This window comes from Mytilus californianus, unplaced genomic scaffold, assembly GCF_021869535.1.
Source record: "Mytilus californianus isolate M0D057914Y unplaced genomic scaffold, xbMytCali1.0.p SCAF_3, whole genome shotgun sequence".
NCBI classification, from domain to species: Eukaryota; Metazoa; Mollusca; class Bivalvia; order Mytilida; family Mytilidae; genus Mytilus; species Mytilus californianus.
The window spans coordinates 58,768,612-58,788,413 of record NW_026262679.1 but is presented as its reverse complement, the minus strand read 5'-3'; the positions used below and the strand labels follow the sequence as shown (position 1 = coordinate 58,788,413).

Sequence of the window (19,802 nt, the reverse complement as noted above, 5' to 3'; positions counted from 1 at the left end):
ATAATACTATTTCTTTATTTCAGTTTAATTTTTTTTTATTACAACTAAAATTGTATTGTATTACTGTTCCCTCAAGGGAATAAAAGCTTCATCAAAGAAGAACATAGAAAGTTAAGATTTTTCAAAGTTGAACTTTATGTTTATGTCATGTGAATGATAATTTCAATATTGCAACTACGAATTATATTCATAATGACATAAAAATTCCTTATGACTGCTTAGATAAATGTGTTAAATTATGAAATTAATATATTTCTTTAGGCAGAGTTAAGAGTATGTACGTACAAATAAAGACGGGTCTTTGAAAAATGTCAAACAGGCACAATGACTTTGTCAGTTCAAAGATGCAGAGATCCAGTTAGCCCAAAACATTTAGATGACGTAAGAAATCAGCATATAGTTAAAAAGTTTTTCTGGTAATGGAAATGATACGAATCAAACGTATTACACAGGATAGAATATATCAAAAGCATGCACTGCTCGTGATATATCAAACATCAATTACCTATAGTAACAAAAGAAAAACGTAATGTGTTTTTCTGTCAATAGACATGGTGTCTGTCCAATATTCCCACTTGAAAAGGAATAAAATGTAAATATTCTAAGTTTTTGCTGATATAATTGCGCCTCGTGACGTCATAATTCGCGCTTACCGCGCGAGGGACCTACAATAAAATCAAACATTCCCAATTTAAATATAGAAAACTTAACCAAATCGGGGATGCGGACAATTTACCATGTTTTTAAAACAATTGATTTGTATTTGTTCAAATATTTGTCTTTTCAACTGATTTTTATAGTTTGTTCTTATGTTGTACAGTTACACCACTGTCCCAGGTTAGGGGGAAGGTTGGTGCCTTCAAACGAGTTTAACCCCTCCACATTCTGTGTGTGCCTGTCCCAAGTCAGGAGCCTGTAATTCAGCGGTTGTCGTTTGTTGCTGTGTAACATATTTGTTTTTCGTTCATTATTTTGTACATATATTAGGCCGTTAATTTTCTCGTTTGAATTGTTTTACATTTATCATTTCGAGGCCTTTTAAAGCTGACTGTGTGGTATGGGTTTTGCTCATTGTCGAAGGCCGTACGGTGACCTATAGTTAATTTCTGTGTCCTTTGGTCTCTTGTGGAGAGTTGTCTCATTGGCAATCATACCACATCTTCTTTTTATATGTCATTATCGATTGAGTTATTAAAACTATATGTTACCTATCTTGGTCCCCTTAATTTCTTGTAGATAATTATTAGATATTTCCACAAAGTTCGTTGGGTATTCACCAGTTTTTCCCTTACAGCGCCCTTGTGCCCATCCACTATCATCTGTATCCTATATAAAGATGATGAAAGTAAAACATTAAAAAACTGAAAGTGAATTAAAGTTATGCAAATAAATCAATAGTGCATTACCAAAATATTCCAATGTGTTAATATTAAATATTCCTTAGATGTTCGACAGCAATTTTTATGTTAAATCGGAATTTACTCTGTGATTCTTTTCCCGCAATGTTCGAATACATGTCCAAGAGTAATCTAGATGTCGATATCGTCAAAATCGAAAATGTCGACACGATATCACTGACATAACCATGTCGATTTTGATGACGGCTACAATTACAAAACCTGATGTCGATATCGTCGATATCAACAATTTTGACTCAATATCGACTCTATGACTTAAGATATCAAATAAAAATAAGACATATCAAGCTGATCAAATCAAGACCGATGGATCCAGCAGCCAAAACTGTTCAAACATACAGCATAGGCATATAACACAACTGACTGAAAAATTCAAACAAACATACAAATTAAATTAACAAAGACGCCAACCAAAAAAGGTGTAATAGATAGTAAATTTTTAATTTGACAATGACGTCAACAAAAATAATGTTTTCGATGATAGTACATATACCGTATATAGTATATACACTTTCTCGATAAAGTAAAAAATAAGTAAATATAAATACAAGGGTAAACAGAATAGAAAAAAAAAACATTTTAAAAACCGTTTGTGTCCGAATTGCACCTTAGGACCCACCTGCACCAGGAATGCCCAGAGTTAAAAAGTAAAAAACCCGATGGACGGATGTATAAATACCGAGTCATGTCAAAAGTCATACGACCAAAAGAAACATAATAGCATGGAACAAATAACTGGGAAACTAAAGTAAAATAAAAAGATACACAACTTTAGCACCTAGAATCTATAACTCAAGACCATCTTGTATTATTTTTGATGAAGACACTGAATATTTATCTACTAGTATTAGGTCTTCGTACTTTCCGATGAACTTTTTAAGAAAAAGGACGAGACGTTCTTTGACAAAAACCTGGCTCATTAATTTTTTTGCTCGGACACCGATGACGTTTTACAAAGTCTGAGTAGCAGCTGCAAGCTCTTGAGTATAGTATGAGTTGAAAAATGTATACTCCATACGCGGGTGAAGTTGGTATATTGCTGCTAAGGTGAGGAAAATTTATTTTTTTTATTTATAATTTAAAAATTGAAATCGTCTCGTTTGTCATAAATTCTGGTACTGAGATGACCGCTGTTGTCAAATTCGAGGTAAATGGCAAAACATGATGCCGATGAAGCTGCATCTGTGGTTTCTTAAAATCTTCAGGAGGATATATTAATGGGACCCAATCAGATAAAGACTGATATAGGGTGAGATGATGGCTGAAATTGTAATCAAGTAAATCTTTTATTGTATTCATACAATGCAATCAAGTGGACACCTCTGCAAATTGCTGTATCTTTCAAAAAACTTTCATTAGTTGTATAACGTTGACATGGTATAAAGAAAATTTTTGAATGTTGATATGGAATTGATATCGTCGATATCGTCAAAATCAACATCTTAAACAGACGAACAAGGAGAAACTAAATTTTCAATATAGATTACTGAAGCATATAGACATTTGGAACATTTTTTGTCGATATCGTCGATATCGACAACTATATCGGATGCATATAGTTTAAACGAACTAAAAGGACAAATTAGTCGAGTAAACTTTTAAAGGTCTCATTGGAAATCGTACAAAATATCCTTATTCTTTAAATTGCTATTTGCAAAATTTAATGTAGAACATAGACTAAACTATATGAAATGAACAGAGAACCACATGAAGAAATTTTGTAAATGTCGATCATCTCAAACAGATAAACATGGAGAACTAAATTGTCTTTAAGGACAACTGTATCAGATAAACATTTGGAACATAAATTGTCGATATCTAATCGATATAGGCCATATCGTAAAAATCAACAACTTAAACAGTTTAACCATAAGAAACGTGCCAAGTATAAAATTTGGCTGACAACATCGAATCGATATCGACGGCCGATGTTTGTGTTTGCTGTGACTCATATAGTAAAATTTTCATATTGATATCAATACGATATCGTCGATGTCGATGTCGTCGTATCGAAACTACATTGTGTCTTGGACATTATTCGTTTAACGTAGAACGATATCAAATTTATTTTTCAAGCTCAAGAAATAGGAAAAAAGTGAGGTTTGTCGAGCTGTTCTCCTCTTTCTTAGAGAGTACAAGTATAACTGATTACATTTTCCTACTATGTACGAATTAAATTAAATATTGTATTTAATAGAATCTGCAAGTCAAATTCAACTTAAATGTTTTTACTACCTCCGTTTAACGAAGTTGGGGTGTGTCGGTCCGAATGTTCGTCCTTCCGGACCAATTTCTTCTATACTAAAGAATAAATTTCAACAAAACTTTCACATAATCTTTATTACGTTATATGCATGTGCATCTCCTATTTTACTGTTTGACCAGAATGATTTCTGGGGTTTCCCATACAAAAACATGGACTTTTCAAGTTTATATTATAGGGTGTGAACATCCCCTATCTGCAACTATTATTAAACTAGTGCGAGCTATCAAAATATATCTTTCACGAATTCTTTATGACATTGTGCACCTCATGTTTTACTTTATGATCAGATTGATTTCTAGGGTTTTTTCATCTAAGATTAAAGACTTTGCCCTTTCAAATTATGGTTAATAAATCCCCTATCCGAAACACCTCATAAAACAGTAAAATTGATTTTAACTTTCACGAATCGTCATGACATATTGCCATTGTGCACCTACTATGTTCCTTTTTTATCATAATAATTTTTGGGTTTCCCTTACCAAAGCATGGACCTTCTCAAAATATCAACCATATAATGCTATTGTGCACATTCTATTTTTTTATCCGAATAATTTGGGGGTTTCCATTACATGAACTTTGCCTTTGCATTATTTGGGACGTATGATTTTATATCCACAACTCCCCCTAAACTTATTATACACTTTATTGAAACTTCCTCACAATTCTTACAATATTATGCTACTGTGCACCTCCCAATTTGTTTTGATCCGAATAATTTTGGAGCTTTGCTCACAGTACCTCTAGGTTTTTTTTAAATTCCCAACCATATATGTTAAAGAAAATTGAAATGGCTTAAACTTCATTCACAAAGAGGACCAAAACATGAACTGTGATGTAAACAGTAACTTTCGAGACACCATTTTATTAGAAGAGTTTCCAAAAGAATTTTATTTGTATACTTTACAAATAAATCAGACATTTATTAGTATATCTTTTACGTCAAATAAGAAAGTTGTGTTGGGGTTTCCTCCCTTGCAAAAATAGGGTACGAAAGAGTTTGTGCTACTTATCTAAAATCCAAGATGTCTTTCAACGTAGAACACAGATTAACTAAGAACCCTATAATAGAAAAAGCTCAGAAAACAACTGGTGAATGCACAACCAATGCAAACTCAGTGGAGGAAATAATGTTAAACATACTAACACTTATCAAACAATTAAACACTGATATGTATCCACACTTGTTTTAAACAATAACAATGTATCAAGTCAGCAGAGCCGTTACTTTTACTTGAACACCCTTTTCCAAAACCAACCTGACAACGTTTATTAAAAGAGCAAGTTCTCACAGCTATTATAGCTGTTGGAGCTCATTTCTATATCCTAAACTTCATCATTTCAAAGTTTTACTAGTGTTTTGAATCAAATTTCAAGTTTTCTGTGTGTATTTTATAAAACAAAATAACCCATCTAGGTCAAGATATACCCGCTAGTTGTTTATACTTTTAATTATCACATGAGATAACTTATATATTTTGGTACTAGGATACTAGTGAAATTTCATCAAGGACGTAAATGAAATATATAACTGCAATATTGTTTATTAAAGACGCGAAATTTCGGAGATATGACAGACTTTTTCAACCATTGTGATGTTTTGTTAAAAAATCAAAATCGATCATACACATAGTCCAGTGATTTAAATATTCTTGATAAATACTGGCTTCTCACGGATACTGTTGTTATGTTACCATCGTTAGAGGCCATTGAGTTAATCCATATAATTAATACATGTTTATTGTAAGACTACATGATATAGAACTGCTCATGATATAAAGCCCCAGTGTGTTATATCTAGATAAAGTCAATGAACTTTAAGCACGTGTAACTGTTTATATTGTCAATCAAGATAAGATAGGCGGAGTCTCTATAAATGAAAACAGATCGATAAGATGATATAGCAATATCATTACAACCCCCCTCTTGAGACAAGCAATTAAATTTAACACAGTTCATTAAGTCACATTGAAAGTCTAGCCAGTTTGTGTTGTATGTTGAATCTAATTAACTACGATAAATATTTACAGACAAGCATTAAATTTAACGATCATACGAAATTACTTTAGAAAATCACATGTTGATCAATAAAGAAAATAGATAAAATGTTTTCGCCAATGAATAGAAAACGTATACTAAATTAAATAATTTTGACGGACAAGTTTTAATAAATTGTGATTATCTATTTAAATAATTTCGTACAAACGTAAGGCCAGGATAGACTATCCTGCCTTTTCCTACTCGCAAAATCTGAGCAAGGGCATTATTCTGTCCCTTACGGCACTACTCAGATTTCCTTTTGAATTTAACACTCCTCTATTAGTCGAGTAGGTTTTTTGACGGATCTCTCACTTCTTCTAACAAACGATGGTTCTAAAGATTGTTCATCATTTATATTGTCAAAATCGTTGTGATTGTTTTCATTTGCTTCTTGAGATGTTTGTTCGATTTTGTCTTCTTTTGTTTTCAATAAATGTTTTCTGTTTCGTTTGAAAATTTGTCCTTCTGGTGTTTCAATGACATATGAGTTCGGAGTGTTATTATTTCTTACGACAGTTCCTTGGTCCCATTTTCCTTTAGGATTGTGCTGGAATCGTATAGTGTCATTAGGTTGTAGTTCCGGTAATGGTTTTGAACTTTTATCGTAACATTGTTTTTGATTTATTTTTTGCTGTTTCATTTTCCTTTGCGTGTTCTTCAAATTACCGCATTTTGGTTTCAAACGGTTCTTTATTGTTGGAATAGTTGTCCTCAGTCTTCTATTCATTAAGAGTTGAGCTGGTGAGTCAAGATTTTCCAACGGCGTATTTCTGTATTTTAACATAGCAATATACGGATCTTTTCCGTCCTGTTTAGATTTGCTTAGCATTTTCTTGACGCTTTGAACGAATCTTTCGGCTAGTCCATTGGATTGTTGATAGTGTGGACTAGACACTGTGTGTGTGAATCCCCATGATTCTGCAAATTGTCGAAATTCAGCTGATACGTATTGTGATCCTGAATCACTTCGGACTTTTGACGGTATGCCGTGTCTCGCAAAAACGGATTTCATGTGTGTTATAACGCATGACGCACGTATGTTCTCTAATTTCGCAATTTCAAAATATCTTGAGTAATAATCGACAATGATTAGGTAATTGTTATTGTTCCAATAAAAAATATCAGTACCAACTGTCATCCACGGTAGTTCTGGAGTTTCACTTTCTGCCATTGGCTCTTTTGTGTTTGATCTTCTGCTTTCTAAGCACACACTACATTTAGAAATAAAGTCAGTAATCTGTGCATTGATTCCTGGCCAAAATATAGAGTCTCTTGCTAATTTTCGGGTTTTTTCTATTCCCAAATGTCCTTCGTGTAGTTTGTTGAGCATATTCTTTCTCATACTCGCTGGAATAATTATTTTTTCTCCTTTTAGAATAATTCCATTTACGTTGGATAATTCATCGCGGAAATTCCAGTATTCAAAAACCTCCTTTGGAACCTCATTTTTATCATCTGGCCAACCGTCTATTATTAGCCTGGTCAGTGTTTGTAAAGTACCATCCTTTGAAGTTTCTTCCGTTATTTGTTCTAGATTTCTATCAGACATTGATGTATTTGTTATGACCATGTTCACGAAACACTCTATATCATTTTCCACTTCATTATTTGTGTTGATCTTTATCGGCGCTCGCGATAACATGTCTGGAACTATTAAATCTTTCCCTGGTATATACTTCAGTGAGAAATCGTATTTTTGTAACCTCAATAACATCCTCTGTAGTCGTGGCGGAGCACACCCTAGAGATTTTCTCACGATCATCTCTAACGGTTTGTGGTCAGATTCAACATTTATGTGTTTACCATACGTATAATCATTAAATCTTTCCAATCCAAATAGCACACCAAGCAATTCTCTTTCTATGTTGGCATATCTGCTTTCGGCATCTGTCAATGATCTTGATGCATATGCAACAGGTTTATTGTCTTGTATCAACATTGCCCCAAGACCGCATTGGGATGCATCACAACTTACAGTTACTGGTTTTGACACATCGTAGAAACTTAATACTGGATTCTTTGTTATAATGTCTTTCAATTTCTCAAATGCTTGTTGCTGTTCATGTGTCCAAATGAATTCGTGTTCTTCTTTCAATAGCTTTCTGATAGGCTCTGTAACTGCTGACATGTTCGGAACAAACTTTGCCAAGTAATTAATTGTCCCTAGTAGTCGTTGTACCCCTTTTTTGTCTGTTGGAGCCGGCATTTCTTTGATAGCTCGTATTTTTTCCTGATCGGGTCTTACTCCATCTGCGCTTAGAGTGTGTCCTATGTACGTCACCTCTTTGACTCGAAACTTGCATTTGTCGGCATTTAACGTTAGTCCAACCTCTTGACATCTGTTAAGAACTGAGCGAAGTCTATCATCGTGTTCCTTTCGCGTTGTTCCCCACACTAGAATGTCGTCGATATCAGTTTCAACTCCTTTTAAGTTTTCAAACAATTGTGACACTCGTTTTTGAAAGACTTCTTGAGCCGATTTAATTCCAAAAGGCATTCGCAAGAAGCAGTACCTCCCGAATGGAGAGTTAAACGTAGTAAGGAGTTGGCTCTCTTTATCCATGCGTAACTGCCAATATCCATTATTACAATCTAGTTTACTCAAATACTTAGCACCTGTCAGTCGTGTGGTTATGTCCTCTATTGTTGGTAGCGCAAAATGTTCTCTTTTTATCGCTTTATTCAAATTTCTTGGATCTAAACAAATCCTCAACTTTCCTGTTTTCGGCTTTTGTACAACAACCAACGAATTCACCCAGTCTGTCGGTTCATCGACCTTTCGGATTACTTCTTTGTCTTCCATTTCTTTTAATGTACCTTTAAGCTTTTCTCGAAGCGCGGCTGGTATCTTTCTCGGCGGGTTTATTACAGGATTGACGCTTGAGTCTATTTTAATATGGTACGGTTTTTCTAGACATCCTAAGCCTGTAAAGACTTTCGGAAACGATTTGACAGGATCGTCAACGTCTGTTTGTACCGTCATGATAACATGAATTAGACCTAACTCATTTGATGCCTTGAATCCTAATAGCGGAGATTGATTTGTGTCCGTCACAAAGAATTCACAGTTTTTGTCTTTTAAATGCAACGAACATTTTCCTATAACTTTGAGTTTATCTCCTGAATAGCTAGTAAGAGTAGTGGAAGTTTTGCTTAATTTGACGTTTGACAATTTTTTGTAAATTGAAAGCGGTAAGATGTTGACTTGAGCACCAGTATCGATTTTAAATTGTACTGTCTTACCTTGCAATTTGAATGATGAAAAGCAAGCATTTTCTTTGATTTCCGTTTTTCTGTTTACTGCTCCTACGAAGTAATTTTCTCCGTCCGATTCGCATGAAGAATATTCATCTAATCCGTGAACACTTTTCGAAAACTTTGATTTACAAAACTTCTGATAGTGATTCGGCTTTTTGCATTTATGGCACCTTTTACCGTATGCGGGACAGTTTCTTCTCTCGTGAGTTGTTCCGCACTTTCCACAACTGAAACTCGAATTCGACTCTCGCTTCTCATGATCTCGTCTGCTCGGACCTTTCTTTGCGTAGCCTTCTTTACGGTTGGGTCTCCGATTTTGAGTTTTCCTCCTCAAAGCGTGTACTTGTTCTTCCTCGTTTAACGTTTTCATCTGTTTTCTAGATTCTTCGTCGGCGCGACAAATACCAACAGCTTTGTCCAGTGTCAACCCATCCTCTCGAAGTAAACGTTCTTTTACTCTGGAAGAGTTCGTGCCACAAACTATTCGATCACGAATGAGTCCATCCTTTAAGTGTTCAAATTCGCAATTCTTGGCAATTAACTTCAGGTCTGTTAAAAACTGATCAATACTTTCACTCGAATTTTGAACGCGTGTGTTGAAACGATGTCTGATTACTGTAACATTCTTCTTCGGGATGCAATAGTCCTCGAATTTTTTCAGCAGTACTTCAAGTTTATCAGCTTCATTTTCACCAAAATTGAATGTATTGTAAATTTCTCGGCCTTCTAATCCAATGACATATAAGACAGCTCTGCACTGTTCCTTTTCTGTTTTTTCACCCATAGCTACTTCTAGGTATAAGTTCATTGTTTGTTTCCACCTTTTCCATTTCTCGGATAGGTTGTCTTCATGGGAAAAATCCATTTCTGGCGGTTGCTTAAAATGACCATCCATTCTTTCTTTTATCTTTTCCGCACCAAACAATAACGATAGCATTTGCTATTAACTATTTTAAAGTCGTTTTTACATCTGACACCATGTTATGTTACCATCGTTAGAGGCCATTGAGTTAATCCATATAATTAATACATGTTTATTGTAAGACTACATGATATAGAACTGCTCATGATATAAAGCCCCAGTGTGTTATATCTAGATAAAGTCAATGAACTTTAAGCACGTGTAACTGTTAATATTGTCAATCAAGATAAGATAGGCGGAGTCTCTATAAATGAAAACATGTCGATAAGATGATATAGCAATATCATTACAACTGTCGATTTCAGTTAAATTTGATGACACATTATTAATAAAATGTCTATAATTAAACCCAAAGAACTTCCACCAGGAGGAATGACAAATCATTGAATTATCACCAGTGATAATGAGGTTTCCAGATGCACTTGAGCCATTAAAAATCAAATACCTTGTAGCTTACACTATTCAGATGTATTAGCATCATATTTCACTTCATTGATAAAAACACAATATTTTGTAGTTTTAGACGATTTATAATTACACAAGTTAAACACAGTTTACTGTTATTCCCACATATGCCCCATATATTGGATTCCAACAGGATTAGGATAAAGTTCTCTAACAAGTTCCAAAACACACTCAGGCATAATTTCCCGCTGGTGCATAACAACCCATTCACCACCACCAACTCTTTTCTTTTTATCCAAATACTGTGGAGGTAACCACCCATACATATTGTTTATACATTTCCAAAATCTTCTATATATCCCTTTTCGTATCTGGGGGTTTGCATTTGAGGGTGGTTGGCCATTTCCTACCCATGGAGCAGTAATGTTGGAGGTAGCAACACATGGGTTGATGAAACAATAAGGACATTGTCCTTCTCGTAATTCAAGGTCGCCATGGCCTGGATCTGGATCTCCATTGTCACCATTGTCATCTCTGTCACTACTTTCATCCTGATTGTTTCTTTGGCTCGAAGAAGTACTTCCACTTTCATCCTTTTTAGACCTTTTTCTCTTTAAAGATTTCTTTTCTAAAATAAAATTGCAGTCATAAATAATAAAATACATATAAACATTATGATATGCATTCTTTACATTAATATTTGTCACATGATTATAACAATATAATAACATAATCTAATTTAAAAGATAAATGACATCTTATTTAAATAAATATTCACCTTTACAGAATAATGTTTTATTGAAATATCTATAAAGTAAATGAATAAAAAAATAAATATACTTACCAACAATACATGATGTCATATTGTGCTCTTTCAAAAATATCATCAATTTATCCTTTTCCTCTTCATTTACTTTCAAAACCATTTCACATCTTTTTTCCATCTTTGCTTTTGCACTTTCTTCCATTTTTGCTTTTACATTTGACCTTATCTAAGTCATGTGATTATATGTTTGAATTTGATTGGTCTATTAAATTTTGCGCCTAATTTTTCAATTTGAAATCAAATCTGATTGGCCCAGATCATTTATCAAAGTCATGTGATTTATAAACTTTGAATTTGATTGGTTTGCTCATTGATGCGCTTATATTCTTTCAATTTCAAATCAAACATAGTATTTTGTTCCTGTATACAATAAGTTCCAAGATAGCTAGCGATATGAATATACTAAGTAATATCACAAATGTGGAGTATTTTAATAGAAAGAGACTTTCAAATGGAGAAGTAAAATCATACAAATATGTTAGAAAACCTCGAAAATCCATTGACTACAATTTTGACAATGATTCACAAAAGTTGGCATTTGATGAAAAATATGAAGGCCTAAAGAGGAAAATGAAAGTAAAATCTAATGTGGACATTTTGAACATTTTGATGGACTTTTACAATCAGAACTGTTCAACTCCAAAGCTGGAAGAAAGAATAAAACCAATTGATAATAGTGGACAGGATGACCAAGACCTTTTTGTTTGCTCAAAACAGAAACTGTTTGAACTGGTACGTCTATCACAGTGGTATGGTCCCCTTGAACCGGCCGAAATGACAAAAATTGGACACGTTGCCAGACTAGTTGTTAAACCAGTTAAAACCACATCTCTTCCGATTTTCTGGCATTCCTCCTCCGCACTGAAGCAGGACTTTACAGTGAATTACAAGTTGATTCATTCTTATCTCTGTGCTGGGATGTTTCCTGCCCAATACGAACGATTTAGTAGTTTTGCTAACATTGGACTTCCACAGAAACGATTCCGTGAAAAAATGTTTCCAACATAAGACAGGTGGTGATTTCGCTTCGGGACAAGAGCATTGATGATGCTTTAAAAGAGGAAAAAAATAAAAATTCTTACAGTGATAATAAACTTGACATTATGACAGATGCAAGACATGCATGCAGAAAGAACAGTTTTCACACTGATGTAACAGCTCTGGGAAACTTGACTCATAAAGTAGTAGGATATAGTCACGTTACTAAGAACCAGGAAAGGAGTTCCCAGAAACATGAAACTTATGGAACAGAAAAGCTATACGAAGATTTCGAAAGGAAAAGGATAAAAGTGAAAGTTCATTCGCATGATAGAAATGCATCTGTCAGTAAATATCTGAGCCAAAACCAACCAGATGTAATTGATTCCTATGACACTTGGCATGGTGCAAAGGAGGTGCGCAGGAATATGGCAAAAATTACAAAGGGGAGAAGGAAAAACATCGGAAAGACATGGCATCCGGAACTAAGAGACAAATCCGCTGGTGTTAAAACCCATGTTTACTGGGCAATGAAGAACTGTAATGGCAATGCTGCTCAATTAGTGCTCTTGCTTGATTCCATTGTGGACCACTACAAACAAGATCATAGGAACTGTCATCAAACATCTAGATGCAAAAATAATGACTATGTGCCATCACGAGACATTATTCGGGATCCAACAGCAGAGTTGTTGCTAAGGAACAGTATTAAAAACCTTTATATTTATAAGCATCCAGAAAAGTATACACATTGTCGTGACACTCATTATATTGAGAGTTATCATAATACAATTCTTATACATGTGGATAAAAGGTTACATTATCATAATTTAATGTATGAAATTAAGTTGGGACTATCAATACTTGATTGGAATGAACATGTTGATAGACCTGCTTCATCTGTACAACACCGTGTGCAACATGACCATCCACGTCGACAATCTGGATATCGGGTTTTGACACCAAAACAATATACTTTTACAGATGAATTATGGAATAACTTTGTAAATCTGTTATATCATGACCGCAATGACCAAATTGAGCCTGATGACGTTGAAAATGTACAAATAGACCAAAATGATACAATTGGTAGTGAATATGAAGATTCAGATGATGATTAGTAAACTGTGATATATCTTTATGTATAATTTATTAGTATAATTAAATTATTGTGTGTGCATTTTTGTCTTCTTTGTTAATTGAAAAAACAAAATATTGATCCCAAAATTTTTAATTGCAAACACTTATGAAACACAAAAAATAAGATGATTTCACACAATACTGTAAACTCTGAAAATGTAGATAAAAAATACAAATTTAGATGCATAACACACTAACATGTGATGATGCTCAAGGCCAAAATGATGATTTAATCAACCATTACCTAAATTATTGAAGACCAAATAAAAAACTGTCTAAGGACAAAGTTATGCAGGGGGAGATTCTCCTTATTTTCCCATGAAATTTGAATAAATTCAACAACAAAGAAACAGGTTTCGATTTTGATAAACTTTCAAACATTTACTGTGAAAACATTAAAAAATTTGAATTTACAGAATGATGCATAGACATTAAACTTTAAAATATCAATTATTTATCCAAAGAATGGACTTACATTCTACACAGGTATACAGAGAGTTTATCCCATAGTATAACTTCAAAAGATAATTATGTGTAAAACGCTCTACAGTAGAAATGTCTTTATTGAAACTTTACACACATTTGTTTTGGTAACATTCCACTTCAACATTTGTAGCTGTACCTAAATGACTGCCATTAATAACCTTTAACAAGACAGATACTGTATTACCCCACTTTCACTATCAGCTGGAGATGGCAAGTAACTTGTGATAAAACTTGGACACTGACAGCTATGTTCTTGGGGTTTAAAGCATGTCACTCCATTGTAGTATCTATTCCCCGCATGAAGAGATAATTCTCGTATTACACATTAATAAATATGAATAAGTGACACCACAAATGCGTTAATTTGATTGGCCTATACGGCAGTGTGTAACGAAATTGCTATTTGGTTATTCGTTAGGTTAACTATCGTGACTTGCAAAGACCAATTCGAACTACACTTCACCTCTGGCAGCGAAGATTTATGATTTTTGGAATAATAAATAAACACTCACATGTATTCCCTGGTTTTGCCAAAGATTCTATTCTAAATCGTACAAAAAGCTTTAAAATGTCTGATGTTCATGTTTGACACCGGTAGCAGATTTATGACGTCATACTGTCATTCAAAATAAAAGTAAAATTTTCGCGGAATTTCCTTTTTTTACACAGAAACATTTTTGCCATAAGAGAATTAGGTTTAAGAACTCGTGAGAAATGGATAATGATAAACGTTATAAAACCTATTAATGTCTTTAACAATTTAACATTTCTGTTATAGATTTAAATGAAGAGATACAGAGATACAGTAGTCAAATTAATCTCAGTTCCATTTCTACCCTGTTTTCGTGATGAATCTATTGTGATTCTTATCTAAATGTTCGTTGACCAATATATTGTGCGTTATCTAGGAGTTATCTTGAATAACTATATACCCATAATGGGACGGACGGACGGACAGGGGTAAAACAATACCCCCCCCCCCCCCCCAACTTTGAGTTGCGGGGACATAAAATAGAGAATAATGGGGTTCTGAAATATAAAGAATTGTTCGATTCTTAATACTGCCTCTTATATGGTTACTCTACGTTTGCTCTAGAAAGTTTTACCTCATATATTTAAAAGTTTAATCGCCAATAATTGACTTAATTTTTATTCACTTCAATTCATCTTGGTCAATTTTAGAGTGCAAGCAAGGAACAAACAATGAATATACATGGACGTGATTCTTAAATTGGACCAATTGTTTGAACAGTAAATTCACAAGTGATTGTACCGATGCTTTGCTTTTGTGCCAATTGGCATTTCATTTGCCCAAAAAAATATTTCATTTGCGCCAAAAAAATATTTCATCTGCGCCACAAACCATATTTCATTTGCGCCAAAATAATACATTTCACTTGCGCAAATAATACAGGTAAATAGTATAAATAAAAGAACTATATTCAAAAGAGACTTTTAATAAAAATGTTACAACATAGTTTTTTAAATGCCGAGATTGTACTTTTTGCTGGTCTAAACCATGGTTGACTGTATCATTCAATGTTATAATGGTTTTGTAGTCCACATCTGTTGTGATTCTGGTTTTTTAGTTATCCTAAATGCGAGGTCTTAAACATTACGGACGTATTTTCTCATCTATTTGTCTCCGAATGAAGCATGTCCATTTTGTCCACGCGAACATGTGAACCTACACAATTTTAGACCTGTAAGTGACTCTCAGATTTTAATGAGATATGATTATGAAATAACTTTAAGTTTTTTACCCTACAAGGGGGAGGGGATAATCTACAACATTTCTTATACGAGCATTGTATTCAGGATACAACTTATATTAAAACGTTTTCGTTATATTTTACCTGTAAATTGGCGCAAAGGCAGTATTTATTTTTGGCGCAAATGAAAAACAACCCCGTGGCGCAAATGAAAGAATGCATTTTTCAAAAATTGGCGCAAATGCAATGCGCCCGTACAATAAATAAAAAAAAAATCCAATTTTCAAAATGATGTTATTCAAATGTCTACATGATCAATTACTTTTCAAATTTCAGGAAAGAAAGACTTTATGTCAGAAAAAGGTAGAATGTTAAAGTTGGTAAATTCTCGAAACAACACGTTTTTTGTTTAAGTTTTTTTAAAAGTTTTATACGCTTTTGTCTGACATTCTGACATTTTTTATCAGTTTACTAGGAACTATACCATTTTCAGGAAAACGTTTGGATGTGTGTCGTATTCTCATTATTTGTTTGGTCTATATGTACATAGAAAGTATTTTTGTCACCAGATCTTGAATCTGAAACTTAATATAGTAAGATATTTGAAAATCAAAGCTAACATTCTGCAACTTGTTATTGAAGCAAGTGAGTCTCCCGAGTGACCGAGGCATAAGTAATTTGTACAGTTTTGTTACTACATTATGTTTTTGCATAAAGCAAACTTAAAGGCTATAATCAATAATATGTTGGCATACACATTAAAAATGAATATTTATACAAAAGCAATAGCCAAGTAATCATTTTTGGTATATGTTGCAGCAACTTCACATACCTGGTGTAGAACTTCAACTATATCATTTTCCTCTAATGATAACTCGTCCTCGTTCTCTGCCGTGTAAGAATACAGTACTTTAACAAATGATCTCCTTTTTGGTGTTTCTGTTAATTACAAAGTTAATATATAACGATTTAACTTTCAATTGCCCAGACGTTAAGGATCTGACCAAGTAGGGATTTATAGAGTAAAATAAAAAACTAAGAAAACTAGTTCTCTTAAGATTTGTTACAGGAGTCGAAAAGAAAACCTGCTAAAACAATTGATTTGGATTTTACTTTCCTTTTGGGACTAATATGCTGAAGTATAATTATAGTTTGCTGTACTGGAAAATATATATAAAAAAAAAGATTATCGTTTATATTATCAAGAGGGTAGGTCTTGTAAGAAAAGTGCTTGGCACGATGTTCTGTCAAAAGTAGACCTGTCCATCGGTCTGGTTAGGAGTTGACCTATCCTCAGAATCGATCAAAGGCAGACCTGTCCATATGTTTTATCTGATCTGGAGAAGGCTTGTCCTTAGGACTTGTTAAAAGCAGACCATGTGACAGGTGTGGTCTGGAGCAGCCCTAAAAAGGCAGACCTAGGTCTGGTCTAAAACCGATAAAATTAACTTGCTTATTTGCTCAAAAGATATTAAGTTTACTTGAAAAACAGTCAAAATGCCTGCTCAAAATGAACTTTGAACAGGTTTTAACCGCACTCATCTGAATTTTAATTCGTACATTTATAATATTTTATGATTTTCGTATTCAAGCGTATTCAAGTGGCATATCATATCGTTTTTTTAACGTTAGAATTCTTTAAGTCATGTTGACACTGTCAAAGAGTATATATACATGCAGCTTAAAGTTGGAAACAATGTTACAATTTAACAGATTTTAGATTTTATATTGAAATAATATAATAGTGAAGTTTATGATTAAGAAAACTTACCGGCTATGTCTGTTTGTGTAATCTCTATTCTTCCAAGGATTTTGTCGCATTTTTCCTTTTCCAAGTTTCCGTCCTCGTACCGTATTTGGTAATTTCTCAGTTCTGATAGTTTAGGATTTTTAACCTGAGCTTTAATCATCTCAAAGTTTTCAAACGCTAATGTTGAATCATCTTGTTTTAACAGATTTTGGATTTGTGTTTCAACTTTATCCATTGAGCAAAGAAATTCTTTAGTTTCTGTTATATTTGCATCTAAATCTGTCACAAGATAACATTGATGGTGATCGAGTTGAGCAATCGAGCATCTAACCCACTCTTTTATCCAATCAACCAGCTCCTCTTCGCGTTTTTTCACCAATGAACGCTTTAATGAAACATCTACTATGCACTCCTGTTTCATGAATTCATATAATTTAACCTTTTCTTTATTTATTTTCCTTACCTCTTGAATTTCATTTGTGAATTCTTCAAATTTTTGCCGTTGGCGTTGCTTGATGGATTCAATATCACCAAACTTATGTGTGTTATGCTTTTCTAAAATGCAGTCCATGCAAATAAGCACATCACACGTTGAACAGTGAAGGGACAAACTTTTCCCATGAAATTTGCACATTTTTGAATTAATTCTGATACTTGGCCGTGGCAAAATTGACTTCGTTGAGAGAACCTCATGGTTTTCAGTTGCCGGAATATTTTCATGGGTCATTTTACATGTATCACACAACAAACGATTGCAGTCTATACATTTCCAACTGACCGCTTTTTGTTGCTTGCATATTTGGCAGCCAACATGCATTTGTGCTTTTCTTAATATCGTTTCCGCCATTTTGATTGATTTATCGGTAAATGGGTCTTGACTAGTGTGATTTGTGTTTATTTTACTACCTGGTGCGTTAATTCAGGTAAATGTTTAAAATTTATGTGTGTCTTATCATAACCGTATATATCGATTGTATGGAACGCCACAGCTGTCTTATGTGGAACTCTGATATTATACATTTATTTCCCGTGCCGGAGGGAGATATGAAGATTTGTTCACCCTAGAATATTCATATTTCACGAGGGCTCTGCCCGAAGGAAATATGATTTTTCGAGGGTGAGCAAATCTTCATATCTCCCGAGGCAAAGGGAAATGAATGTTTTATTCCACTGCCTATGCTTTGTTTACTATCAATACATTAAATATTATTTTGCATACATTTTTTTTCTTATCCGCTTGTTTTTGTAAGTCAAACTAAACACGACATACCCATTGATAAACAGTAAGGATCAAAATTTAATTTATAAGTCTTTTTGTTTTATCGTCTGAAATAAATTTGAACATGATAATGATTTTTGCTATCGCTATTTTAAGAAGAATAAAAAGTTCAAAACGTTATGTACATTAACCGCGCGTAACGTCGCACGAAGTTATCCCGACATTTCAGAGGGGAATTTGATCCTCAGAATGGAATATGAAGATTTGTTCAATGACACGTGGGATAGTCTCAACCAATCAAATATTGATTAAACTATCAATATGTTTAAACAGTGGAACAAGTTGCTTTCTTTAAAAAAAGAAATGCAATCGTAAACCCAAATGCTTGTTTGGCATTATATATAAGATAATTGTATAAAAAAAAAAGATTTATTGTTTTATATCATTTTTGTTATATAAGAATTAGAAACTGACAGTGACTGTTTACTTAAAGTAAATACTGTTCAATGTGGGGTGAAATATTCTTGTTAAAGGAATATTTTTTTCTCTCCTCTCTCCCAAAAGACATCATGTTAAGTCACCCACTTGATGTTCCATTCTAAGATGCTGGTTTTTGTTTTTAAATTAGAGTTAGTTTTTAGGCTAAAGTTCAAATGCAAATGTGAAGAAATTTAATCAATTAATGATTATATGTGTTTAAGAAATGCAATACGTGAACCTGTAAAATAGCCGTTTTTATTGGACTTTGAGATATGTTCATGGTTATTTGAACAATGGCTTGATATTGATCATTATTAAGATCCGTACACCTGCTCTGCAAGGTTTTTTTATGCTTAGGGTAGCAAGCATTGGCAATTTTAAGTTCTGTGCTTTGTGTATGTTCTTAAAAGTTTTAGATGACAAACCTCTTTTGTTAAAAACAAACACTTTAAAAACCTTTAACTCGCTTTGAAGATATTTTCCGGATGTTCCTTTTTATTTTGATGTTTTCTTATATTTTAAATTGTGGCTCATGAAAAAAGGCCTGCAAGTTTAATTGTGAATATATACAATTTGAATCGCACTGTATCCTCTTCACCTTGATGACCGAAACCAATTCATTAATCAAAGTACTGAAGTACTGAACATCAGAGGACCTCATGTTATGTTGGATTATTGATAAATGACAGGTGTTTATATAATACCTGCCAGACAGATGTTCACCTTACAATATAGTACACATAATATAATTTGCTATCATATCTGAGATACCGTCTTATAGTAAGAAACTTATTTTTGTGAATTATCCATGAAATGTTTACGTGGTCAAATGAGAACTGCTAGATTGGCATTAGGACCGTATAGTTGCACACATGCAAAAATCGTAAGCTTATTACTTATAACAG

The 19,802-nt window shown here is 33.6% G+C and overlaps 1 protein-coding gene across 1 annotated transcript in view; it reads right to left on the bottom strand.

The window, feature by feature from the left end:
- LOC127733083 (E3 ubiquitin-protein ligase TRIM33-like) overlaps positions 1-18,052 on the bottom strand; it is a 37,073-nt gene extending 19,021 nt beyond the window's left edge. Inside the window, exons 1-3 of the mRNA XM_052242368.1 lie at positions 17,220-18,052; positions 16,281-16,387; positions 1,209-1,326 (exon numbers count right to left, since the gene is read on the bottom strand). Coding sequence (XP_052098328.1) covers positions 1,209-1,326; positions 16,281-16,387; positions 17,220-18,045 — 1,051 coding nt within the window. The 5' untranslated portion in view covers positions 18,046-18,052. The remainder of the gene's footprint in view (positions 1-1,208; positions 1,327-16,280; positions 16,388-17,219) is intronic.
- Positions 18,053-19,802: the final 1,750 nt, after the last annotated feature.